Raw genomic sequence first — 27,500 nt, 5'->3', positions numbered from 1 at the left:
CTTCCCTCTTTCTGTTCTGAAGTTTTTGATCATCTGACTACCTTGCTTTTCTATTTGGAAGATAATATGCACTCTTTTCTGAAAAATGGGTAGGGGGTGGGGGTAGTAAAAGCATCACAGTTCAAGATTTTGCGCGACAAGAGGTGTGTTTCTTTCAACTGTGATGAAGAGGAATAACTCAACTTGGTATCTAACACTATTTCTGAACACTGTAAGTACTAAAGCACTTTTAATTTTTTTTTCTGTCTTCCAAGCTTTAAATTCAGCATATAAAATGAGTAAAAAATTGGGTTTTTTTCTGAATTCACCAGTTAAATCACTCTGTTGGATGTTGTTTTTTGCTTCCCTATTTCTGTTCTGAAGTTTTTGATCATCTGACTACCTTGCTTTTCTATTTGGAAGATAATATGCACTCTTTTCTGAAAAATGGGTAGGGGGTGGGGGTAGTAAAAGCATCACAGTTCAAGATTTTGCGCGACAAGAGGTGTGTTTCTTTTAACTGTGATGAAGAGGGATAACTCAACTTGGTACCAAACACTATTTCTGAACACTGTAACCACTTTAGCACTTTCATTTTTTCTCTCTCTGTCTTCCAAGCTTTAAAATTTAGCTAATAAAATGAGTAAAAAAGTGGGTTTTTTTCAGAATTCACCAGTTAAATCACTATGTTGGATGTTCTATTTTGCTTCCCTATTTCTGTTCTTCAGTTTTTGATCATCTGACTAGTACCCTGCTTTTCTATTTGGTAGATAATATGCACTCTTTTCTGAAAAAATGGGTAGGGGGTGGGGGAAATAAAAGTATCACAGTTCAAGATTTTGGCCGACAAGAGGTGTATTTCTTTTAACAGTGGTAAAGAGGGATAACTCAACTTGGTATCTAACACTATTTCTGAACACTGTAATCACTTTAACACTTTTAATTTATGTTTGTTTGTGTTCCAAGTTTTAAATTAAGCTTCAAAAATGGGTAAAAAAATAGTTTTCTCATTATTCACAAGTTAAATCATTATGTTGGATGTTCTATTTTGCTTCCCTCTTTCTCTTCTTAAGTTTTTGATCATCTGACTACCCTGCTTTTCTATTTGGAAGATAATATGCACTCTTTTCTGAAAAATGGTAAGGGGGTGGGGGTAGTAAAAGCATCACAGTTCAAAATTTTGCGCGTTAAGAGGTGTTTTTTTTTAAAAATTGGTAAAGAGGGATAACTCAACTTGGTATCTAACACTATTTCTGAACACTGTAATCACTTTAACACTTTTAATTTATGTTTGTCTGTGTTCCAAGTTTCAAATTAAGCTTCAAAAATGGGTTAAAAAAATTGTTTTTTTAATAATTCACAAGTTAAATCATTATGTTGGATGCTCTATTTTGCTTCCCTCTTTCTCTTCTTTAAGTTTTTGATCATCTGACTACCCTGCTTTTCTATTTGAAAGATAATATGCACTCTTTTCTGAAAAATGGGTAGGGGGTGGGGGTAGTAAAAGCATCACAGTTCAAGATTTTGCGCGACAAGAGGTGTGTTTCTTTTAACTGTGATGAAGAGGGATAACTCAACTTGGTACCAAACACTATTTCTGAACACTGTAACCACTTTAGCACTTTCATTTTTTTTCTCTCTGTCTTCCAAGCTTTAAAATTCAGCTAATAAAATGAGTAAAAAAGTGGGTTTTTTCAGAATTCACCAGTTAAATCACTATGTTGGATGTTCTATTTTGCTTCCCTATTTCTGTTCTTCAGTTTTTGATCATCTGACTACCCTGCTTTTCTATTTGGTAGATAATATGCACTCTTTTCTGAAAAAATGGGTAGGGGGTGGGGGAAGTAAAAGTATCACAGTTCAAGATTTTGGCCGACAAGAGGTGTATTTCTTTTAACAGTGGTAAAGAGGGATAACTCAACTTGGTATCTAACACTATTTCTGAACACTGTAATCACTTTAACACTTTTAATATATGTTTGTCTGTGTTCCAAGTTTCAAATTAAGCTTCACAAATGGGTAAAAAAAATAGTTTTCTCATAATTCACAAGTTAAATCATTATATTGGATGTTCTATTTTGCTTCCCTCTTTCTCTTCTTAAGTTTTTGATCATCTGACTACCCTGCTTTTCTTTTTGGAAGATAATATGCACTCTTTTCTGACAAATGGGAAGGGGGTGGGGGTAGTAAAAGCATCACAGTTCAAAATTTTGCACGTTAAGAGGTGTATTTTTTTTAAATTGGTAAAGAGGGATAACTCAACTTGGTATCTAACACTATTTCTGAACACTGTAATCACTTTAACACTTTTGATTTATGTTTGTCTGTGTTCCAAGTTTCAAATTAAGCTTCAAAAATGGGTAAAAAAAATGGTTTTATAATAATTCACAAGTTAAATCATTATGTTGGATGTTCTATTTTGCTTCCCTCTTTCTCTTCTTTAAGTTTTTGATCATCTGACTACCCTGCTTTTCTATTTGAAAGATAATATGCACTCTTTTCTGAAAAATGGGTAGGGGGTGGGGGTAGTAAAAGCATCACAGTTCAAGATTTTGCGCGACAAGAGGTGTGTTTTTTTTAACTGTGATGAAGAGGGATAACTCAACTTGGTATCAAACACTATTTCTGAACACTGTAACCACTTTAGCACTTTTAATTTTTTTTTTCTGTCTTCAGTTCCAAGCTTTAAATTAAGCTAATAAAATGAGTAAAAAAGTGGGGTTTTTTTTAGAATTCACCAGTTAAATCACTATGTTGGATGTTCTATTTTGCTTCCATATTTCTGTTCTGAAGTTTTTGATCATCTGACTACCCTGCTTTTCTATTTGGTAGATAATAATTATGCACTCTTTTCTGAAAAAATGGGTAGGGGGCGGGGGAAGTAAAAGTATCACAATTCAAGATTTTGCGCGGCAAGAGGTGTATTTCTTTTAACAGTGGTAAAGAGGGATAACTCAACTTGGTATCTAACATTATTTCTGAACACTGTAATCACTTTAACACTTTTAATATATGTTTGTCTGTGTTCCAAGTTTCAAATTAAGCTTCACAAATGGGTAAAAAAAATAGTTTTCTCATAATTCACAAGTTAAATCATTATGTTGGATGTTCTATTTTGCTTCCCTCTTTCTCTTCTTAAGTTTTTGATCATCTGACTACCCTGCTTTTCTATTTGGAAGATAATATGCACTCTTTTCTGACAAATGGGAAGGGGGTGGGGGTAGTAAAAGCATCACAGTTCAAAATTTTGCGCGTTAAGAGGTGTATTTTTTTTTAAATTGGTAAAGAGGGATAACTCAACTTGGTATCTAACACTATTTCTGAACACTGTAATCACTTTAACACTTTTAATCAATGTTTGTTGGTGTTCCATGCTTCAAATTGAGCTTCAAAATGGATACAAAAGGATTTTTTTCCGAATTCACAAGTAAAATCACTACGTTTAATGTTCTATTTTGCTTCCCTATTTCTCTTCTTCAGTTTGTGATCATCTGATTGTTATTTTGTTTACATTTTCACAATACAATATTGCAACTTATTCAGTAGTGTTTGCGTGAAAAAATCTGATACCTATGCTTAAACTTCAGTCGTTATCTTAAAATTTTGCGCGTTAAGCCCTTTATATTTTGTATTTTCCTGATAAAGCAAACATTGAACTAACAGAAAAAGTAACTTTTAAAACTACCTATAATCACTTTGAAATTGGGCCTCCAAAGTGTTCTCCAGCCTTAAGCCATAATGACATAAGCATGTGACACACACGTTACCTGTCCAAATGGGAGGTTTTTTTGGCATCAATTTTGAGTGGTTACACAGCAAACAGCACTATCTTTCAGCAATGACCAGGTTGATTGCTTTAAACTTTAATGGTCTCATTCCTACATGTACAAGACAGGGATGGCCAAATCCACTGCCCGGCCGCCAGGGGCGAGGAAAACACCTGCCGGGGTAGTAGAAACCGGCTGTCAGCTCGCCCGGCTGGCCAGTGGAAGTTCTGGTCAAATGCAAAGCAACTTTTGGTTTTAGTACTATTGGGTTTCATTTTTCAAAGCCTAATAAATACTGCACATGCAGAAACTTCAATCGTATGCAAAATTGCCGCCATGTTCCAGTATGTGACATGAGGACGAGGCTCTTATCTCGGAGGCGCTTATGACGTTTCATTCGGGCTGCGGTCGAGCAGTTTTAACCGTTGCTACTGATTCCAAACACGTATATCTATAATCAGCTCAAGTTGGAAAATATCAAGTCATGCGAAACTAAAATCGGTCATTGCAACTTGCGTCAACGAAGAACAGTGCAAAAAGCCAGACAAGATGCCAGCTGAGCGTGGTCCAGTTGTCGATCGTACGTACCACCGCTATTTTGTGTGTATAAATACAACGCTGACAGTCATTCATACTAACACTGTTTCATAGTTTGAATTTCTGATGGGCTAGTGACTTTCTTGAAGTTACTCGCCCGGCTGGCAAGTAAATTTTTGTTAGCTTTGGCCATCCCCGCAAGAGGTACATTACTTCAAGTTAATATTCTGACCATTATTAGCCTTAGTTGAGGTTTAGGCAACCTTCTGGAGACATTGAACAGGTTTAGGGACTTACATAATTATGTACCAACAAATTTTATTTCGAAAAGAGACTAAAAAAAAATAGTTGCAACAATAGACGTTTTCTAAAGTAACTCTTTCAAGACTTTCAAGTGATGGAGTAAACGACCATCAAGGCAAGCTTTTTTTAAAGGCATGGCCAATCAACAACATGCTGCTGACCGGTAGACAACTACCACCATGACAAACAACTAGCTCTGTCGTGTATTTTATGCAGTGAGCGCTCAATATGATACACTTTCCTTTCAAACATACACTTATCGGAGTTCATGGCGATTTGTTGCTGGTCTGCTATGCATGTTCCCTTGGTTTGGCGCGGCTTGAGGTCAAATGAGTTTTGGAAAATACACCTGCTTAGTGATCACTGCAAGACATCAGCTGTGAATCGTGGCTGTGATGTGCATATTCTCAAAAGAAAAGAGAGTCGTATCGGGCGAACACTGCATAATATACACATCAGATTCAGAGTTAGTTGATGGCAGGTCAAAGCCCATCAGCACATTAGTGTTGCTTTGCCTCCCTTTGACGAGCTTGCCTCGATGTTGGGGGTGGTTACTCTGCCACACCACTTGGTGACTTGAAAGTCCTGACAGAGTTATTTCCGTACATTGTCTATTGATGTGAGATTTTTGTTAAACACCTCATTCCCTCAGATTTCCGGATTCCTTTAACTAAGTGCTGTTCACATGCCCGATTTTCAACCAACTTTTGTCGTTTGAAAATCGCTCCCGAGTTATCAAGGCCAAGTCGACGAAAAGTCTGCCATGTGAACCGCCCGAACGATTTAGTTTCAATTTAGGCCAGATTTAGCAGTGACTCCAAAACTCAGTTGAGCACTGCGCGACATGGCTGTGACAAAGATTTTGCACAGATTGTTCTTATTGCGTTTACCGATTTGGTTGGCTCTAGCCAGAAATATAATTAGACGCCGATGCTCTAGCCAAACTGCTCTTACCACATTAGGAGGTAGCTCCGATAGCTGAACTGGCCTTCATGTCTGACTAAAATCACCGCTTAAAACTAGTTTGAGCGTTTGCGCTGTTCACATGGGCAGCGATTTTGATTTGACTTGGAGCTGACTTAAATCGCTTGAAAATTGGGGGAAAGTTGGTAAAAACTCTGCCATGTGAATGGCACTTAAGATTGGTGGAGGGTCAACAATACATACAGTGAACAATTCATTTTTAAGACCCCTCAGGTAGAGAGACCCCTCGCCTTTTAGCACCTTAAACGTCAAAAATAACTCCCATGTAAATTTCAAGACTCCCACAATTTTAAGACTATATTTAAAGTCGGTGCTAGTGTATGTTAGTGATGTTACGATTTATTTTCACGTAAGCCATATTGATAATTAAATAGCAATACTCACCTCTTTTAAGTTCTTCCAATTTTTCCATGTGCTTGGACATGCTCGACCCTGCAACAAACAACAAAGATATTTCATTAATGGGCCACAACTCTTGTCAAGAAAAGCAAGAGGTAGCAGATGGGGTTTCTTACTGGTGATGTGAAATAACTAACCGACCCTAATATGGTCAAGTGAAATGAACACCCCTTGCTATTAGCATTATACCGACACATTGCTCGCATAGAAAATTCCTAACTAAGGCACACAAAAAAAATAGGTGTGGTTACGGTAACATAGCCAAAAGAAATAGGGTAGGTAGGTAGGCAATCACTTTTTTTTATTTTTTTACTTTTTTTTCTAATGTGTACAAATTAAACCTACTTGACAGGGAAATAAGTGTGCGACTCGAGCGCTTTCGCTTTCATTGCGTTTTCTGCACTCGTTTTCTTGTTTTTTGTGTGTTTTTTTGACAAATGTAATAAAAAGTTATAGGGTCGGCCCCTAAAAATAGGGTAGGTCGGGTTACCGTAACCACACCTATTTTTTTTTTAGGCCTAATCATGTTTACACTCAGTACAGACAGTAGACAAGCTCCATACTTTATGAGCACAGATGCTGTACATGTATCTCCTTGAAAACAGTTTGCATATTTATATTAATACCCTTTGACTGGGCTACTTATGTGTGAATTTTGGCATCAAAGAGGACTATTCCTGCAATTTGATGTGATGTGGAACACTGATCATAGGACAGATTGTCGTCAGGCGTCGGACATCGGACATATAACGATGAAAATCCCCAAATGTCCGATTCACATTGCCGCATGTCAGTCAGATGTCCTATCGTTTTAGCCTGAGCGTGGTCATTGTCCGATATATGTACTCCATTCCTTCGGACAGCGCGATATTCGTTAATTTTCATTTCAAGATACAAATCTTCTAAAAGACCGAACGCTCTTGTGTTCAGCTGACACTGAAGTTGCCAGTGCCGCGTGCGGATCTTTTCTTTTGTCGGGAATTCCCGAACCGTTTGCGGTATGCGCCGTTTGGGTATAACAGTCTCGGTGCAGCGCACTGATCTAAAAATAGTGGATTATTTTTAGATCAGTGCATGCTACAGGAGTACGGGAGACTTCAACTGACTAAATTTGTCGTCTGCTTTTGTTTTCGATACGAGACGAAGCACTGAATTATGCCGCTGAAAAAAAACTAAAGCCTGCAAAAGATCAGCATTAGTTCAAACCGATCATTTTGTTTTTCAACTTTTATCCAAATCATGCAGTTTGTAATCAAAGTAAGAGCTCTGAAGTTGTTCATGTTGGTTTCTTTTTTGTGGTTTCTTTGAAACTAAACAAATACAACATTATACGCACACTGTGTTGATGTATTTACTATATTATGTGTGTGTTCTACAGCGCGCGCGCGTGGGTGTGTGTGTGTGCGTGCGCATGACTTTGGAACAATTCCATGGAATGTGTTATATTATAAATCTGTTTGGCACAAATTCATAAGGCAAAAAAAAAAAATTGGTCTGTTTACGGTAACATAGGCCAAAAAAATAGGGTCGGTAGGTCGGGATTTTTTCTTTTTTTTCTTTTCTTTTTTTTCCAAAAAAACACATTTTTACGTTATTTTGCCAAAAAAACAAGATTTTTTTTTCCCCAAATGCCCAAAAAAGTCTAGGGTCGCGCGAAAAAAAATAGGGTCGGTCGGGTTACCATAAACAGACTATTTATTTTTTTTGGCCTAATGTCCTATTACACTTTCTGAAAGCGGTCAAATGTCCTATTGATGATGAAGAACTCAGGACATTTGTCCTATAGGTATGAATTTGTAGGAACTTCCCTGATAGGACATAAGTAACGTCCTGGCATGTCAAAACTAGACAGATAATTGGTTCGTGTATGTACGTAAGGAATGGCAGAGAAGGGCCTCAGGCAAAGGAGATGAGGGTGACTGATGACTATTATTCTGGTCTCTTGTCACTGTCAGGCATGAGACTAATGGTAGGGCGGATGGTGGCGAGAGAGGTGAAGGGACGGGGAATGTTTACAGTGCTGTGTGCCCGCCAATGTTAAGCTCAGGCATCATTGCAGCAGACATGCCTTAGTTCTATGCAGGAAAACGCAGCGCGCTATTCAGGCCATCTGGCCAACTGTCGTCCTCATCTCTAAGGCAGACAGGCAGACTGATACCAAGAGGTGTAAGAATAAGATACACCGCCTTCAGGCTCAGGCATTTTCAAACGCACGACTCAAGACTATTTTTACACATCTGACAGTGACACAGAAGCTGCTGACTGTTGCAGACTTAATTCAGAGCAACTGAAGTAAATATTTTCTCCCCAACCAAACCTTCCCAAACAATCAGAAAGGTTCAGACTGAGACATAAAGATTATATTGAATTCTTCAGAGCCACATGGTTCCATTCCTCAGGCACTGACTGTTCAAACACTTAGTCATAGTCATACATTAAATCAAAATGTAGATAAATATAACTTATAAGGACATATATGCATGAGCTTACATTATTGATGGCTGTATTATTACACTTACAGTCTACTGCTTGTTTCAGATGATAAAACACGCACTAAACCTGTTGCAGTCCATCCTGAGTACACTTGATTGTATTTGAATGGGTTACTTATATTTTAACGTGTTTTAATAAACTTGTAACACATGCATACAAATTACAATACATTAATTGTTGGTGTATGTGACTACCACAGTACCAGTACCAATACACCAAGTCAGACTGCTGTTGAATAGTTATATATATTACTGCTGTCCATGAACATATATACTTACAGGTAATGCTTACCATACAATCGACACATGTATCATTGTACCCCTATGTGTCTACACTGCAGATCAGTGATGGGAGAATCTAGGTAGTAGGTACACAACTCTTGAAAGTCTGAGCGACCCCTCCCATATCTGCCATTACTTTTCTGATCCGTGACAGGCATTCGTTATAGCATAATCACAACTAACTCTCCTAAATGGTTTGATGCGCAAGATTTCATGTTTTGAGTTTTAAATAAAAGATCGTGTTCCTACCTGTATCAACAACCGGCCGCACATGTTTGAACTTGGGGTTTTCAGGGATTTTCTTCTGCAGGGGCTGCAATGAAAAACACGGAAAAATGTCACTACTGCGAGTAAAAACGGATCGGCGAACAATACAAGAGTATGTCCGTTTGGTAAACTATGCAATCGCGCACGAATAGCAAAGAATAGCAAACTTACATCTGGCCGTTTCCCTCTGGCAGAACTGACAGACGACATCTTGTTTCTGTCTGTAACCCCGCGTAACTCCCGTATGCGCATGACTACAGCAAGAATTCGTTTCCTTTTCCTGGCCTCCCTTGGTTTTCAACACAGGCACACGAAGAATGACACTGCGAGTTGAAGGTTCGGTTGAACTGCTATAATGAGCTCTGAGCCGTACGTGCTCAGTGAACTAACTTGGTGTCATCAAAACACACAATGTTTGTGGAGCTGTTCGTTGAAATTGAAAAAAAAGAGATGTTGTTTGAAATCGTGTGCAGGCGTTTCTTTGAATGTCAAGTAGTGTATATAGAGAATACTACATGGTTTGCTGTGTCGCCGTACCAGATTTACACGAGGTTTGTTTTTTTAAATATTGAACTGTGAGCGAAAGCGAGCTGTTCACTATTTGAAAAAGCAACGAGTGTAAATCTGGTACGACACAGCAAGCCATGTAGTATTCTGTTTATCCTACATACTCAGTGTACTTACCAGTGTATTTTACTGAAAATGTCCTGCAGTCGAGGCAGCTAAATTGCATTGAAGACGCTTGTTTTGGAACCTCGATCTCTTCTAAAGCCTCGTGCAATCTATTACGTCAAAGCAAAGAAACGTCACTCTGAAAGTGTGGCGTGACGTGTTAGTTCTAAAGATTTATCGAGGTTAATTACCGAGCGCAATTTTTGTTTCTATAATGGCGTTTGTCTCGGTGACTTTGACACCATGCATAAGCAGTGGAAAAACAGGTCCCTGCCAGACTTGCTTGACATGACCTCATTTACATGATATACACACGTGTGATTTGAACGATTATTATCTCACGAGTGTCTCTCTCACGTATGTAGCCGGGATAAATATAATTATCAGTCTCAGTCTGTGCAAAAAGCAGCATTGACAGGCAAGTGTTGTTTTCTTTACCATTATTGGCTGCTCTGTCAGAAGTTTTTGTTTCCATACCAAAATCATATAGACTACTTAGCAATATTTTGGGTAATCTTGAACTTTAGCGTGTTAAATTCATAGCTCATAATTCAGAGGCATTTAAGTCTCCAAATTTGTAGAACCTGCACTTGTAATCATAACAAGTCATTTTAGATCCCTTTGAAGTTACGGAATGAACTCCGATGAACTGTACGAATGCATTTCATTTACATGGGTCAAAGAAGGAATTACTCCGTGTGAGCGAACAAGGGAGACAACTCTTTCGTGTAAATGATGTCCCATGGTTGACAACGTACGCCATTTTCGGTGCATTTTCGTCGATTGAACAACCAAATTAATTAATTATGCTTAAGTTTGGAGCTCAATCCGTCAATTAATTTCACGACAAATGTTCTTTGGCTTGCTTACATGGACTTGTATCAAAAATAAGTCAAGAATGTCACTGGATTCTGAGCTATGAATTTAACACGCTAAAGTTCAAGATTACCATATTTTGTTTGTTTGGCAGTTTTTAAAGTTGTTGTTGTTGTCAGTGTTGTTGTTCTTGTCACTCTGTGTGTGTGTGTATGTGTGTGTGTGTGTGTGTGTGTGTGTGTGTGTGTGTGTGTTGGGGCGGATTAGGGGTGTGTGTGTGTGTGTGTGTGTGTGTGTGTGTCACGGTGTCACTGTGTGTCAGTGTGTCAGTGTTTGCGGTTAGCCAGCGTACGGCAGAAACAGAAATCAACAACAATAAACACCCGACACACACACAGAGTCACACTGACACACACACACACTGCACACACAGCACACACGCTCACACATAGCCTACACACACACACACACAAACAATCACACACACACACACACACACGGCGCACACACACGGCGCACACACACACACACACACACACACACACACACACACACACACACACACACACACACACACACACACGGCAAAATAACTGATCAAATCACCTTTTATTCAAAGAAAACAATTTAAAAATCAATTTACAAATACACAGAAGGAGCTGATGGAGGCACAAAGCAGAAGGCATAAAACCACCACCAACACGTCCACTGGCTGATCTGCACCCACAGGAAGACAGAGATTTGGACGTAGTGAGAATTTGTCATGCATGCACTGTCCCGTCTATAATAAGTCAATTTAATGTATCAATGATTTAGGGTCAGTTTTAGCAATACGAACGAGCTAAGACAGCTTTAAAAAAAATTAAATAATTAAAAAAATTCCGCCAATTCTTTGTTTGTAGTTGTTTATGGTTGTTGATTTTGTGTTCTACTTGAGAGTTCGGTTTTAATCTTCCCCTAATACTTTAGTCCCAGTTCCAAGAAACACATACATGTACATTGTTTATAGTATGTGCACAAAAAATAAAGCAACGACTTTGCAAGATCATTAGTCAAAAGAAGGGAGAAGCTTACGTCATAGAAAATCAACCGAATGAAAAGTCTGATTCTGTGCATTTACGTTCTGTGTCCGTGCGTGAGTGCGCGTGTGCGTGCGTGCGTACGTGCGTGCATGCGTGCGTGTGCGTGTGCGTGTGTGTGTGTGTTTGTGTGTGTGTGTGTGATTTTTTTCAGTGCCAGCTGATGCGTGCGTGCCGGTATTGAAGTTGATATGTTTAATTTTTTTTAAATTTTAAAAATGATGATAATAAACAAAAATACGCAATTTTCCATAGTTGCGATATCTTTCTCGCTTTACCTCGTGTTACCATCCCCATCCCAATCCCCACCCCCCCCCCCCCCCCCCACCTAACCCCCCTTACATCCAGCATTCCAGCGTCTTCTCCAAACCGTTCCTGGATTTACATGTGCGTTGAAAACGGGCCGTCGTTCATGTACGTAGGTCTGCGCACAGAATAAGGCCGAGATCCCTCCTCTGGCTTGGCCACGTCATAAATGCACTCCTCCTCGTCCTCTTCGTGAAGCACCGGAACTTCGTAGCCATCGTGTGACGTCATCCTTCCCAGTTCAGGACTGACGTCACGGATCTCGTCATAGCCTGAGTCCCACGTGTAGCGAGACTCGTCAAACTCGGTGGGTGTGGCTGGCAGGGGTCGTCCGCTCGCCACCTTTGTATCTGAATTTCAGATGGAAGAAAAGACACACAAATACCTTCATTCAGTGTACGATCATCGTATATCGTAAACGTCGTTGTGCTTCCGTTTACCCAGCCAGTGAACCCCTGTGTGACTCCGGTTTGAATAATTTCGCAAGCATAATGTCTCGTTCAGTATCATGTTCGCACTAATGCAGTCTTGTTCAAAGACTCAGAGAACAAAATGTCAGTTTGACCTGGATTGAAATATGTAGAGGTCCAAATGTCCTGCTTTGCATGTGTGACAGGGAGACTACCGTCGCCCTTCACAGCAGACTCTGCAGAGTTGTTCGCCTTAGAAGTTGCGAGCTATTTATAGCTTGCAAGGCAACACCTGTGGATTGTAGAGTTCTGTTTGTGATGGGGTCTGGCGGCTTTTGTATCTCTGTATGTTCATGGATTCCTCTGCGAATGCATAACATTTTTTAAAGGGCTTAGAAATACGCTCTAAAATTCTCAATCCTGTTTGATTGGACTTCGCCTCCAAAGGTGATTGTGGTGTTTCGGCACTCGGTTACACATGCTTGTTAGGAAAATTGATGATCAGAAGATTTCAAAACTATCGGACGGTTGACCGGCCAGGGGTCAGACCAATGCGTCAAATCAAAAAGGTATGTGTCAATGACCAAAGACCGAGGCCTGGGAAAACCACAGCTGGTGTGTAAATGTTCCAACAATAAATAATGTGTTCGAATAAAGGAAAAGGATGCACATGTACAGTTAAAGATTCAGGCTGTGAATATTTCAAATCATTGGGCAGCCCGGTGTTTAGTTCTTGGCTCTACAATGATCCTTTTCTATGGCGCAATCAGTTGTTGTCTAGGTTGCTGTTGTGGTTGGAAAAATGTGATAATCGTTTGTCGGAAAATAATGTCGACCTGCTTCAGAACTCGTCGTGCATCCTTCCCTTTCATTATATCCATTCAATCTGCAGTACAAGGAAAAAAAGACAATCATCAAAAACAAGAGGAAAACCAGAGCGGAGAAAGATGACTACCACCTGCTCCAACGTGAAGAACAAGTCGTCCTACTCAGACTCCGCACTGGACATAACAGACCAAACCATCATATGGCCACAAAGCTGAAGCTAGTTCCCTCCCCCCTATGCCCGTGTGGCAAGAATCAGACAGCAGAGCACATCCTGCAGGCTTGTCCATACCACAGTGCTCTGAGGGACACCACCTGGCCAGAGGAGACAGCGCTACAAAAGAAGCTATACGGCCCCAAAGAGGACTTGGAGAGGACAGCACGTTTCGCCCTGCAGTCCGGACTGACGATCTAACAGCGAACGACAAGAAGATATCCATTCAATGTAAAAAAAAAATTAAACATTTAAATTTAAATTTCAAAATATATATATATTTTTTTTTTTAAGTGCTTACTCTTTCTGCTTTTAGGTGAAATTCCGTAGCCCCTGTTGGTGATTCCCACAGGCGGCAAGGGAGCGGGAGGTAACTCCAGGTACTGAGGCACAGAATCCATCGTCAGCGAGCCATGAGTTGGCGGACGCAGCGAGGATCTAGGTGCATACATTCCCGGCCTTGGGGCTGTCATACACCTGGAAGGTAGGAATGGTGATATATATATATATATATATATATATATATATATATATATATATATCAGTTATTGGAATAGCTTTATATTTCATAAGCTACGTGCATTGCAATATAAGGCAATATGGATAGTTGCTGAACTCAAGGATGAAAGCATACGCACGCGCGCGCGCAAACACACACACACACACACACACACACACACATGCGCGTGTATACGCACACACACACACACACACACACACACACACACACATGCGCGTGTACAAACATGCGCGAGTACACTGACACACACACGCACGTGCAATCACGCGCGCGCACACACTCACACACACACATACGCACGCATGCACGCACACACACACACACACACACACACACAGACACACACACAGACACACATGCACAGACATACACACCCTCAGGCACCTGTAAAGTACCTAGGTTAAATCATGTGCTCATCACACGAATTAGGAATGAACACGAGGTCTTGTGCACTTTCTCTATGAAAAAAGGACCGCAATCTCCACGGAGAAGGATCGCAACCAGACCTCGCCATACACCCCTTACTGTTCAAACACGATCCCTTTGATAAAGTGGCTTGCTTACCTGTCTGGGTAGTGTGGGAACAAGGAATCAATGGATCCAGGTGCTGAAACGTGGCATAAAAAAGTTAATCATTTAATTAGGCTAACATGGTTGATGAGTTTTGGACTTTTCTGACAAACATACGTGCACTTGCAGACACATACGCTCAGGAACAAACGTGGGTTACAGTTAATTAACATTTTCAGTTTCTTCTGAGGTTGAACTTTGCGTTTTGCAGCACAGGGGGTGAGTGTAGGTGACATCCACGACATAGTTTGCCTTTTTCAAACGGTACGGGTTGAAAGAAGCTCCATCAGCACTATAGGCCTACTTAGCATCTAAATTCGCTTCCTGAAACAAATTCAGTGTTTCAGATCATGTCAGCTATTATGCAACTCCGCTCTTGGATTACACACCGCAGAAAAACATGAGTGTTGTAGAAATTGACAACTGGAACCTACACTGTGTGCTCCAAAATCATAACAATGGCGAACAGAGATTCTGTAAGCTAGAAAATTGTGCCAAGGTATGCTACAGTGTTGTCAGTGGCAGTGATCTAACAGTTGAGCTCATGGAACATATCTGCGTGGAACATAGCGTGTGTGTCTTAATCAACGTTCAATGAATACGTCAGAGATGTTTCAATCAGGTTGTGAACAGCGGGGAGAGGTTTAATAATAATAATAAATGAGCATTTATATAGCGCAACATCATAACTTTACAATTATGCTCTTTGCGCTTGACACATTTAAAATTCAAACACAGTTATACAAGCATTTACATCTACATTCATAGTCAGCAACGCTTGATTAAAAGCATACACCATCAAACATACATTACAACAGATTCTTCCACTCATTAAGTAATAAAAACATGAATAAAATAGGTAGTAAAAACAAGGAAATACCAGCTGAATACCCTTAATCAAACAGAACATGTTATTAATACTGAAAAACAGCCCTAAATGTGTATACACATTATCACTAAAACAACAAATACACTACATGTAGCCTACCGATGGACTGAGAAAACAAAATCAGGGCCGAGGAGCACGAAACGAAACTGGGTTCAACGCAACTGGGTGTGAACAAGCTGAAGGATCTGATTGGTTGAAATAACAGCAAATCTCAATTTCAACCAATACGACCCCGCGGTTGCGTACCACCCATTTTGATGGTATACAGTTTCGCTTCGTGTACCTCCGCCCTGTGGGCAATGAATCCTTGACAGCACAACTCACACGACATGTAGTTCTGCTTCCTCCGCCTGTACAACACCCACAGCAGACCCAGACCCACAGCACCCAGAACCACCAGGATGGAGACGATGACAGCGGCGATGGTGCCTCCGTTGCTGCTGTCGTCGTTGTTGCTGCTGTCGTTGTGTCTGCTGCTGTTGTCTGTGGAGTCCTCCTTGTTGGTTACGTCGTTGTTTTGCTTGTCCTTGCTGTCCTTGTCGGAGCTCTTGTCGCTGATTTCCATGCTTCGATCCTCGTCTGAGATTTTCAGAGTGCGGAGTGGTTCTGTGGATCAGAATTTAGTTGGGGTGACTCTACACATACAGTTTAGAAAAGGAAACTTCTTGAGCCTCATGTACTCAACGCGAACATGATGTTACCATGATGCTTTGTTCCAGGGATATGTGGTGAGTGTCAACATCCCCGCAGATCACGAAGCCACAGGAAACGAAACACGTAATACACTCACATACTCTCATGCACACACATGTTACATCTCAACGGCGTATTTCTGATATTGTAGTTTGTGATTTTTAAGCGGAATTGAGTGGAATTTTTGTGTATAACTCTTGTACATATTTGTCTTACATCCTAACAGCAAGAGCTTTGTATGCAGAGAGGTGTTTAGTTGAGAACAATGTAACTACTTTGTATATATATTTAAATATAATGCGCAATGTTGTAGTGTTTCGTTTGTCTTTATGTTACATGCACCACCACTGCAATTTCTCCACATGAGATAATAAAGTTAACTTGATTTGATTTGATTTGATGTTTACACGTTTCATTCGTGTACTACGCCAAGCGCCTTACCATCCACTTTGAGGTAGATGGAGTTGACGGCACCAGGAGGCACATTGTTGAAGGCCTTGCAGACGTACTCCCCTCTGTCCGGCAGTCGGGCAGGACTCAGACGCAGAATGGGTGTGTCCGCTTCCAACAGACCCCCCGGGAGAAAACCCCCGTCCTTCCTCCAACTGACCTCTGGCCTTGGGTGCCCGTGTGCACCGCAGGTCAAGGTCACATCCGTGCCCTCTGTCACCTCGTTGGAAGGGTTTGCTGTCATCAAGATTCTGGGTGGTCCTGCGAAAATAATAGTCCATGTTCTGAGGTCTATGCACTGATATGTCGTTAGATGAGGTATGTGGAATATAGGTAGGGGAAGCACCGAGAGATAAGCACTATCGTTCGCTGAGAATTTTGGGGTGTGTGAAGAAGAAGAGAGAAAAAATGGATCGAAGTTTCGGGCGTTGTCAGCTAAAAAGTAAAATGCTATAAACAAGAAAACTTGGGGAGATAGACGCGGACAGATTGACGAACTGAGTAACAAAACTGAAACAAATAGAAAGTGTGTGGGTGAGACAGAGAGGAAAGTGCATACGTCAAAACTATCCACAAACAGTTAAATGATACACATGATACAACAAGTTAAATGATACACACACACACAACTAAGGGGAGATAGACACGCACAGATTGACGAGTTAAGTTACAAAACAAAAGCAAAGGGGTGTGGGTGAGCGAGAGAGAGAAAAGTGTATACGTCAAAACTATCCACAAACAGACTAAAGAGTTCCAACATTCTAAATTAATACGGGGGAAAATTGCCGGTTTTTGTTTAGTTCACCCACTCTTAATAGTCAGCGTCAGTCGGTTGGAATCCAGCCAGACGCCAGGGGTGTTGGACGCTCGACACGTCGCGGTGGCGTTCTCGAAGCGAGGGTCAGCTCCTAGCGCCAACTCCATAGCCAGCGTCACGCGTCCGTAACCATCCACCTGTGAGCGTGTCCGCGACCCGCCAGGCAGGGGGAGAGGCTTGCCGTCACGCATCAGTTGCCACGTGACGGAGGGCGGGGGGTTGCAGGGTGACGCTTGACATACGAGCGTCATCAGGACTCCCGTGGTAGCGTCATTGGGGAAGTGGTCCTGCACCGTCAGCGTCACCACGCTCAGTGGCACTGAAACAGTGACGTCATGTGAATGAGAGTGTTGCAGGCTGCGGGGTAGTGCTCTTTGAGTCTGAAATTTCATTTGTGATGATAGAACACTCTGTTTGGTTTTGGGCAGGGTTTGATCAGTCCGTTGGTTAGTACGTCAATCGTATGTAGGTACAGTTACTGTTGTTACTGAAGATTCATTGCGTATCATTGAGTAAATCGCGCATATCTCATACTGTCTTATTGTGGCCGAGTCCATCCAACTTCCGACCTCTCTCTCTCTCTCTCTCTCTCTCTCTCTCTCTCTCTCTCTCTCTCTCTCTCTCTCTCTCTCTCTCTCTCTCTCTCTCTCTTCTCTCTCTCTCTCTCTTTCTCTCTCTTTCTCTCTCTCTCTTTCTCTCTCTCTCTTTGTCCCTCTGTCTGTCTGTCTGCCTGTCTGTCTGCCTGTCTGTCTGTCTGTCTTTCTCTCTCTCTCTCTCTCTCTCTCTTTCTCTCTTTCTCTCTCTCTCTCTCTCTCTTTCTCTTTCTCTCTCTCTCTTTCTCCGTCTCTCTCTCTCCGAGGCTCTCTCTCTCTCTCTCTCTCTCTCTCTCTCTCTCTCTCTCTCTCTCTCTCTCTCTCTCTCTCTCTCTCGTACGTACCAAAATTGTAAAGGGAGACAGTGTTGCTCTCAATAAAGGGAAACTTGGCGCAGACCCAGCGATCCCCTCGCGGCGAGATGGTGACGTTTTGGATCGTCACATTGACTGACGTCATGTCCTCCTCGCACGTCACGGCCTGCAGTTCTCGTTGCGTCACGGCCGGTCGCCCCAGCAACACGTGGGGCTGCACGCGACACACTTTTTTCTCTGTGGTCGTGCTGAACATGGTCTGACCGTTGCGTTCCCATGTGATGCCTGGATACACGTTGGCGGCAGAGAGAGAAAATCTGACTGTAATTGATTAAGTGTAAGACGCCACCCCCTACCAACACCCGCCCCTCTGTTCTACCTCTTCTTTCTTCTTTGTTGAAACAAATGTTCTCCCTTTTTTTTCGTCTTCTTCTTCTTCTTCTTCTTTTTCTTCTTCTTCCTTTCAAGTGTTTCTTCTTCTTTTTCCTCATTGCTTACGTTTACAATTATTCTCTGTAAATGTTAACAGGACATGTTGGAAAATTAGGCTAAGCCTTAAACCTTTATCCTTTTGTAATAAAGTTCTGAGTTCTGAGTTCATTGCCTTACTTTGATAGGCGCAAGCACACAGTCCTTTAAGTGTAGCTATAACCTATTTCAGTCCAGACATTTAACACTAACACGAATCAGTACAACATTGTTCAAGTCTGCAAATTACTACCTATTGGGCTAAATGTACTGCTGTAAACCTACGAGCTCATACATCGCTCAGGGTTGCTTGCATCTGAGGGGCCAGCGAAAATGATCCAAGAATCAGTTCACTTTTCTTACTCCCAAAATAATGTAAACATCATTTCACCTTTGTTACTCGTCTCCAAATAATCTAAATATCATTTCACCTTTGTTACTCCAAATAATCTAAATATCATTTCACCTTTGTTACTCCAAATAATCTAAATATCATTTCACCTTTGTTACTCCAAATAATCTAAATATCATTTCACCTTTGTTACTCCAAATAATCTAAATATCATTTCACCTTTGTTACTCCAAATAATCTAAATATCATTTCACCTTTGTTACTCCAAATAATCTAAATATCATTTTACCTTTGTTACTCCAAATAGTCTAAATATCATTTCACCTTTGCTACTCGAAAATGATCTAAATATCATTTCACATTTGATACTCGAAAATAATCTAAATATCATTTCACCTTTGTTACTCGAATATTATTTACAAATCATGCCATCTTGTTACTCGAAAATTATCTAAACATTATTTCGCCTTTGTTACTCCAAAATGATCTGAACTTCGTTTCACCTTGGTTAATCCAAAATAATCAAAAAAATCGTCTCACCTTTGTTACTCTCCGGAAAGACGAGGCTTCTGGCGCTTTTGTCATTGTCCTGGCTGACAGTTTTCTTACAGGTAAGGGTGACATCTTCCCCAGGGCGGAAATACGATTTGGACGAAGTCAGCTGAAATCTCTCTTCTTGTCCAAAATTGAGCTGACCTGCAAATGTGTTGGAATACTTCGGTTAGACAATGTGTGCATCTCTTCATACATTGGTACTGGAAGTGTCTTCTTGAAACACTATCTCTGTCTAAACATCTCTGTCTAATCATCTCTGTCTTTCTGTCTGTCTTGTTTGTCTTTGTCTGTCCGTCTGTCATTCTCTCTCTCTCTCCCCCTCTCTCTCTCTCTCTCTCTCTCTCTCTCTCTCTGTCTCTCTCTCTCTCTCTCTCTCTCTCTGTCCGTCTGTCATTCTCTCTCTCTCTCTCTCTCTCTCTCTCTCTCTCTCTCTCTCTCTCTCTCTCTCTCTCTGTCCGTCTGTCATTCTCTCTCTCTCTCTCTCTCTGTCCGTCTATCATTCTCTCTCTCTCTCTCTCTCTCTCTCTCTCTCTCTCTCTCTCTCTCTGTCCGTCTGTCATTCTCTCTCTCTCTCTCTCTCTCTCTCTCTCTCTCTCTCTCTCTCTCTCTCTCTCTCTCTCTCTCTCTGTCTCTTAGTGTGCTAGTGTGTGAACGTACGAGGTGAGGGGGGAGGGGGTAGCGTGTTTGCTTGTATGCCACGGTGTGCGTGTGTACACGCGCTTGTGCGTGTGTGTGTGTGTGTGTGTGTGTGTGTACGTATGTGAGTGCGTGTGTGTTGTGTGTGTGTGTGAGACAAAAGGAATACGGAAGCGTTATGTTCACAAAGGGACGGCGAAAATAATGCGCGGTTAACTGGACCTTGGTAAGGTGCGTCACCATAGTGACAGCGAGTGCATTGCCAAACCTTCGTGTTTCAGGTCAGACTACAGGCGCTTGACGCTTTTCCATAGCTATTTCCTGAACATTATTACTGGATACAGTGGGACCCCCCCCCCCCCCCCCCCTACCTTTTAAAACCCAGGTTTTTTTCTCCAGAGTTGTGTTAGCTTCTGTAAATTTCCCCCTATTTTAGGAGAGAGTCTTTCATTGCGTGTTCTTGTTTTACTGAAATGTTGCAAAGCTTATGTCTGTCACACTCAGCTTGTTTTTTTGATAAGGAAAAACCTAAAAAAGGGATTCATTTATTTCGCCTGTAGAGGATAAGAAGATCATGACGATGGGCCAATCTGCATAAAGCAACAATAAAACTGTGCATCCTAAAACAAACGCAGTGAAAGAAATATCAAACTGTTAACAATATTCTCTGCTGTCTTAGTGTTGTCACCGTTTTGGCTTGCCCCCCTGCTGTAAAGAAAATTATGGCTCAATACCAAAAAAAAGGGAGATAGAAATCATAGGGTTCAAAGAAAGAGTGATTCATGTATGTTTGAGAAAAAAGAGAAGGGATTAATCTGTGTAGATTTTCTTTTCATCTTTTCCTTTTCCAGAGAAATAATCACAAAAACGTTTGACTATTTTGCTTTGATTTGGGCATGTTTCTTGCGAGTAGACTTACATTTGTCTCGGTATTTCTCGAACTGTATCTTTACTATATCTTCCATCAGAAACAATTTACAATAAGCCCGATCATCAGAGGCTAGGATTGCGCTATTGCGGCCGATGGGCGCGAAACACAAAGGAGTAGGGAGAACAGCAAGGACTAAGCAAACAGTCGCAAAAGATCACGCTGAAGAGTGACACCTAGACAAAAGAAATAAACTAAAACAACAGTAAAAGTTTTGTGACTTATTGGTGGACAATAGAAAACAATGAGTGTCAATATTTTAAATGTTGTTCTGAGCTCTTGGTCGTAAATTCAAATATCTGTTGGAAAAACAGCGTGAGCTTAAATGTGGCTTTAGAAGAAGCCAACATGTAGCCTTTTGAAGAAGAAAATACTGTTCTAGGGAATGACAGTTAGGCAAAAAAAAAAATAGGTCTGTTTACGGTAACCCGACCGACCCTATTTTTTTCGCGCGACCCTAGACTTTTTTTGGCATTTGGGAAAAAAAAAAAAAAATCTTTTGGTTTTTTTTGTGCAAAATAACGTAAAAATATGGTTTTTTGGGAAAAAAAAAAAAATTCCCGACCTACCGACCCTATTTTTTGGGCCTATGTTACCGTAAACAGACCTTTTTTTTTTTTGGCCTTACCATACAGCTTTTGTACATTTTTATTAGTGATTGCCAGTGTGCCGACAAAAACAAATATAACTATGATGACATGCAGACAACAGGGATAGTTGGAATATTTTTTTCAACGACGTCTTTGGAGAAAAAAATACGAAAACTATTTGCTTTATTAGAAATGTATCTGGTACAATTCAACGACTTTGTGTGTTTGCCGTCTTTTGTTTAAGCCGGTTTTTTTTGGTCTTTTTTCCCCGTCTTAACCCATCTCTGCATACCTGCCTGTCTATTCGTCAGTCTCTGTCTCTCTGTCTCTGTCTCTGTCTGTCTCTCTGTCTCTATCTGTCTTTGTCTCTGTCTCTGTCTCTGTTTCTGTCTCTGTCTCTCTCTCACTGTCTTTCTCTCACTGTCTCTCTCTCTCTCTCTCTCTCTTTCAATCTCGCTCTCTATCTCTATCTCTTTGTGCCATTGTCTGATTCTCTGTGTCTGTCTGTCTATTTCTATCTGTTGGTGTCTCTATCTATCTCTTTGTGTCTGTGTCTGTCTCCCTGTGTCGGTCTGTGTCTGTCTCCCTGTGTCGGTCTCTGTCTCTCTGCCCCTCTGTCTTTGTTTTTGTCTCTGTCTGTCTCCGTGTCTATCTCTGTCTGTCTGTCTGTCAGTCTGCCCCCCCCCCCCTTCTCTTTCTCTTTCTCTCTTTCTCTCTTTCTCTCTCTGTCTCTCTGTCTCTCTGTCTCTGTCTCTCTCTCTCTCTCTCTCTCTCTCTCTCTCTCTCTCTCTCTCTCTCTCTCTCTCTCTCTCTCTCTCTCTCTGCCCACATGCGGCTGTGTGTCTCTTCATGTCTATTTGTTTATGCCTGTTTCGTCAGTACTGTGAGCATTCTTATTTTCGTATACATGTACAGGTGACAACACAGTTCATGCGTAAACGTACCTTGAGTCAAACCCAACAAGAAGATCACAATGAGAAGACTACAACCCGTCCTGGTTTTTACAGTCCTCTCCATGTCCGTATACTTATCACAACATCAATTTGAAAAAGAAAAACACGCAAAGCATCAATGAGTTCTCCAGAATCTGCACAACGCCTGTCCTTGGTTTACGCTTTTCATTGGCGGAAATCCTTCAGTTCCTTCTGTCTTGGTTTTGACAATAAAGCCGTTCATGAATATAACTGTTGCCTGTAATCAAGTTTCAATTGGATTTGGAACAATGAAACTGAAATACATCTGTTAAAAAATCACTAAAAATGTAGACATTTCCTTTCTTGTAAAACCTGTCGGACAAATGATGGATCCCTTGTTATTTCCGGAAACGAATGTCGAGCCCAGTATCACTTGAGACGGAAACGAATGTCGAGCCCAGTATCACTTGAGACGGAAACGAATGTCGAGCCCAGTATCACTTGAGACGGAAACGAATGTCGAGCCCAGTATCACTTGAGACGGAAACGAATGTCGAGCCCAGTATCACTTGAGACGGATTCGGCAACAATGGCGTCAACAGATATGTAAATCACTCAAGGATGAAGACACACAATGTCAATGTATCCACGAAGCTGTCCTGTCCAGAATTGTAACTCAGTGTGACCACAGGATTAAGGTATTTCTTCTCGGACCCACGCGGCAACCAGACACCTGAGAACAACAACATCCAATGCAAGGACCTCTTCCACGCTTCCTGGCTTAGGCCACCTTCCATTCTTCTATACGAATATTGCACAAAAGAAAACGGCGAGCCGACGGAAAGGTCCTACATGGCTGAAAGACAGAGCCAGTGTTGGCAACTGTCCCTAGGGATGACACAGCGCTCTGTAACCTGAAAAGGTACTAAACAAAATGACAACCACAGCATCTGATTATGCAAATTCGGTTATGCTGATTTCCCTTTGTTGTCTTTCGTAGTTCATCTCAAGGTGTACGGGTTTTTGAGATTTCACCCAAGCGGAACAGTTCAAAAAGATCGCGATAGGCATGATGGTGTAGCTTCAAACCACGCTATTTTGACGGCGATGAGCTTTGTCCACCCCGCTCTGGACTACAGGCGCCTGACGTCGATTCTGTGGTTTTGGTTCCAGAATGCAGGCGTTATTATTCCCGGTTGTGACAGTTTACCGTGTAGGTCTGGGGCAGTGGGATAAAAATTGTTGACTGTTGACCCTCATATTTATGCAGGACTAGTTGGTGCTGTAAAGAAGTAATATAGTCTATTTCTTTGTTGATTAAATTAACAGAAAATAATATATCAAAACAAAAACGTCAGCTGTTTCCATACACAAGGCGAATTGATCGCATATCTTCCGCGATGTGTTCTCCCAAGTCAGCTTCCCATGCCTAGCAACCATTGTGCTAGTCTGACCTTACAGACACTTATACCCCAAAATACTCCCAGCGCCCTTTCCAGTGTTGACAACTTCAGTAGTAAAAAGTTTGTACTTTATGCACAGATTCATGTTTTTGCATGAACGAAAAAGATGGGGAAACAGTTCGATTGCTCTTAGTTTAAACGAATGTACATGTAGTAATGAAATCATTCAACTAACCATTTAATTCGATAACTACGACATTTCTACAACGGAAACACATGACGTCAATTTGTATTTAATTTGTCAAATGCCTGTTGCTTGGGACGTTGAAATAAGGAAGATGGCGGTGGACTGTTATGTGTCCCAGTGTGTGGATGTGTCCCCAATAAAAGGAATCGTAAAACCGTGGCTGCTGTCTCGCTCCGCCTCACCCCCTGTGGAGCCTTGGCATGTTCATTGCTCAAAGCGGAGTATGCTTTGCTAGCTGTATGCTGGCTTTACCTGTGAATACAAGATGCTGTCGAATTTGGATGGAGTGGTTATATGCTTGAGAGAATCTGCCGGTGCTCTGTCTGTCTCGCTTTGTCTCTGCCGCTCTCTGTCTCCCTCTCTCCATCTGTCCGTCTCTGTCTCTCTCTGTCTCTGTCGGCTCTACCCGCCCCCCCCTCTCTCTCTCTCTCTCTCTCTCTCTCTCTCTCTCTCTGTCTCTCTCTTCCGGTCTCTCTTCTCTCTCCTCTCTATTTCTCTCTCTGTCTCTCTCCCTCCCCCTCTCTCTCTCTTTCTCTCTCTCTTTCCCTCTCTTCCCCCCACCCCCTCTATCTCTCTCTCTCTTTCTCTCTCCTATCCGTCCCCCTTTCTCTCTCTCTCTCTTCTTTGTGTCATGTCTGTACTTCTACTAACATAATAGCTTAAAATGTAAAAAACAAAGTTAGGATTATGAGTCAATGAGTTCTTTCTTGTTCTTTAGGATTTGCACCTTCCCCATGTTCCCGTCCGAAAGTAACGTACATTTACCCATGAAAGCATAACATTATGATGAATGTTCGATGATTTTGACAAAAAGGACAGACACATATCAGAATAGAAAAGAATGCACGGTCAAATGTGAAAATTAACTGCATCTGTTTTTAAAGACATTAGACTTCGTTTCAATTAAATAAAATGTGTATAGAGTAAATATTGATTCAGTTGAAAAGCACCAAGGAAACTTAATTAGCCGCAGTAACCTTTACCGGGAAGATCGGTGCTATACAGGTGATGTGTGCATGTGTGAGTGTGCGTATGTACGTGCGCGTGCGTTTGTGCGTGCGTGCATGTGTCTGTCTGTCTGTCTGTCTGTCTGTCTGTCTGTGGGCCTGCATCTGTATGTACACGTGCTTATCATATGAGAGAATCTGTGACTCTGTTGCTTAAACATTTATTTAACCATTCAGGCACAGATAAACAGCCAGCCAAACAAGCAGTCACGCACGCACGCACGCATACACACACACACAATCACACAAACACACACACGCACGCACGCACGCACGCACGCACACACACACACACACACACACACATACGCACACACACTCGCACGCACGCACGCACACACGAACGCACGCGCGATAACACACACAGACACAGAAACTCCTCTCTCTCTCGCTCTCTCTCTCTCTCCCTCTCTCTCTCTCTCTCTCTCTCTCTCTCTCTCTCTCTCTCTTATTCAAATACACAAATGCAACGTATTTTGACTTATTCTTTTTTATGGGGGCGAGGACGCCCCCATTCTATACGGATAGTTTCGAGGTTGACCATGGGCAGCGCCATTTTGTTGTGAAATACGTCATCAGTTTGTGTACACAGGAAGTTGTGACATCCGTCACCCTATGGGAGGGGTGACGTCAAAATTGTTCATCTGTAGAAAGTTGTGAAATCCGTCACCCTATGGGAGGGGTGACGTCAAAATTGGTCATCACAGAGTTTGTGTAACACAGGAAGTTGTGAAATACGTCACCCTATGGGAGGGGTGACGTCAAAATTGTTCAACAAAAACATGATATGTCGCATTGTGCAGGGTCAACTGCAACAAACTCAAACCGAGCCATTCATACCTAGCTGTATTTGAGTGACTTATATACCCGACATTTTTATTTCTTATTTTTAGCACAGGTGTAGGAAAAATCATGAACCAAAATGTTATTTATTTTCTAATTTAACATTTTTTTTACAAATATGACCATGGTCTTTTAAACATACAGTGACATTAAACATTGTTATGTTAAAAAAAAGAAAAAAGAAAAAAAGCTTTTGTGCACAAATCAGAAAATACATTGTACATTTTACCTACAGGCCAAACCGTGAGTGTCTGTGGCAAAGCCCGACCCAGGAAATTGCACTGATTTTATATTTAGATTAGAGGGAAATTGTCAAGAACAGGCGCTTGCATTTGGATGTGTCCAATGATAGTAGGTTTGGTTGTGATCAATCACAATAATGTAGGAATAAAAATGTATGACAGTTTAGTATGATGACATGTAATTCACATATGCTGAAATATGATATTATACATCATGTAATATTATTATGGCTGTTGCCATGACCATGAAACCCAACAAAGGTTTAATGTAATGTAATTCAAAATACCAAAACCGAGCACCTATTAATCTCGTCTTTGCGCGTGAAGATTGAGGCCGTCTGCCAGTAGCGGTTAGGTCATACAGTGGAACCCCTCTCTAGCGACCTTTAAAATGTTGACAAAAATCGGTCCTTGTGGAGGGGGGTCCTTACAGAGGGAGGGGGGCGGAGTCAGGGGGCCACAAAGACAGTCAGATTTAAAAAAAAAAAGAAAACAGAGAAGTTTGAGTTGCTGACAACCGTTCTCTCTGAAAGCAAACTGCTTCGATTTCATGTTTGTCCTTGGTGTCCACCAGTTCTGGTGCATGTACTACCCTGGCCAAGTTTCCTCTCAAGACATCAAAGAGACCGCCCCAGTATACTCTACAGCCTCTGGGCGAACCACCTCTCATAGCTAAAACTGGGTCAATGACCCCTGGGAAGAAGGTCAGTGTCTATAAAATTTTACTCCTAGGCTTGCGGCCGGGGGGGGGGGGGAGTATACCGGTACCATTTGAGAATCAGACCAAATGAGAATTGAACCATTTGAGAACATCCTTTTTTTTCAATCACTACATCGAAGGCCTGCGGCCCGGGGTTCACATGGGTTGGTTTGTTTGTTTGTTTCAAACCCACACCCATATACACACATTTCCCATTTAAACCATTTGTCGGCCCCCTGTCGATATTTATCGACTAAGTTCCTTGTTTAATTTAGCGAACAGTGTTAAGCGTCAGACTGCGCACGCCGTTTCTTGAAATAAAACGTGTACGTTTTTGGCCTATTGTTCATCCGCTGGCGTTCGTGAATGTAATTTGCTCTACAAGAGCATAAAAGAGCATCAACTTCTACTTGTTCACAAGAACGAAGAAAGATAGG

The 27,500-nt window shown here is 41.5% G+C and overlaps 2 protein-coding genes across 3 annotated transcripts in view; both read right to left on the bottom strand.

The window, feature by feature from the left end:
- Positions 1–9,304, bottom strand: part of LOC138964987 (centrosomal protein of 41 kDa-like) — a 42,713-nt gene extending 33,409 nt beyond the window's left edge. The window contains exons 1-3 of the mRNA XM_070337110.1: positions 9,182–9,304; positions 8,993–9,056; positions 5,955–6,002 (exon numbers count right to left, since the gene is read on the bottom strand). Coding sequence (XP_070193211.1) covers positions 5,955–6,002; positions 8,993–9,056; positions 9,182–9,262 — 193 coding nt within the window. The 5' untranslated portion in view covers positions 9,263–9,304. The remainder of the gene's footprint in view (positions 1–5,954; positions 6,003–8,992; positions 9,057–9,181) is intronic.
- A 2,602-nt stretch (positions 9,305–11,906) lies between these two features.
- Positions 11,907–27,500, bottom strand: part of LOC138965006 (leucine-rich repeats and immunoglobulin-like domains protein 2) — a 19,347-nt gene continuing 3,753 nt past the window's right edge. The window contains exons 1-9 of one of the 2 annotated variants that reach the window (XM_070337128.1): positions 22,652–23,523; positions 19,539–19,694; positions 18,209–18,463; positions 17,264–17,590; positions 16,446–16,715; positions 15,636–15,917; positions 14,417–14,459; positions 13,634–13,809; positions 11,907–12,233 (exon numbers count right to left, since the gene is read on the bottom strand). In XM_070337128.1, coding sequence (XP_070193229.1) covers positions 11,959–12,233; positions 13,634–13,809; positions 14,417–14,459; positions 15,636–15,917; positions 16,446–16,715; positions 17,264–17,590; positions 18,209–18,463; positions 19,539–19,694; positions 22,652–22,724 — 1,857 coding nt within the window. In that variant the 5' untranslated portion in view covers positions 22,725–23,523 and the 3' untranslated portion in view covers positions 11,907–11,958. Of the gene's footprint in view, positions 12,234–13,633; positions 13,810–14,416; positions 14,460–15,635; positions 15,918–16,445; positions 16,716–17,263; positions 17,591–18,208; positions 18,464–19,538; positions 19,695–22,651; positions 23,524–27,500 lie in introns of those variants that run through there. The other variant, XM_070337129.1, reaches the window with a different exon arrangement.

This window comes from Littorina saxatilis, linkage group LG4 (genome assembly GCF_037325665.1).
Source record: "Littorina saxatilis isolate snail1 linkage group LG4, US_GU_Lsax_2.0, whole genome shotgun sequence".
NCBI classification, from domain to species: Eukaryota; Metazoa; Mollusca; class Gastropoda; order Littorinimorpha; family Littorinidae; genus Littorina; species Littorina saxatilis.
Note: the sequence above shows the minus strand (reverse complement) of the source record. Positions and strands in the feature narration are given on the sequence as shown.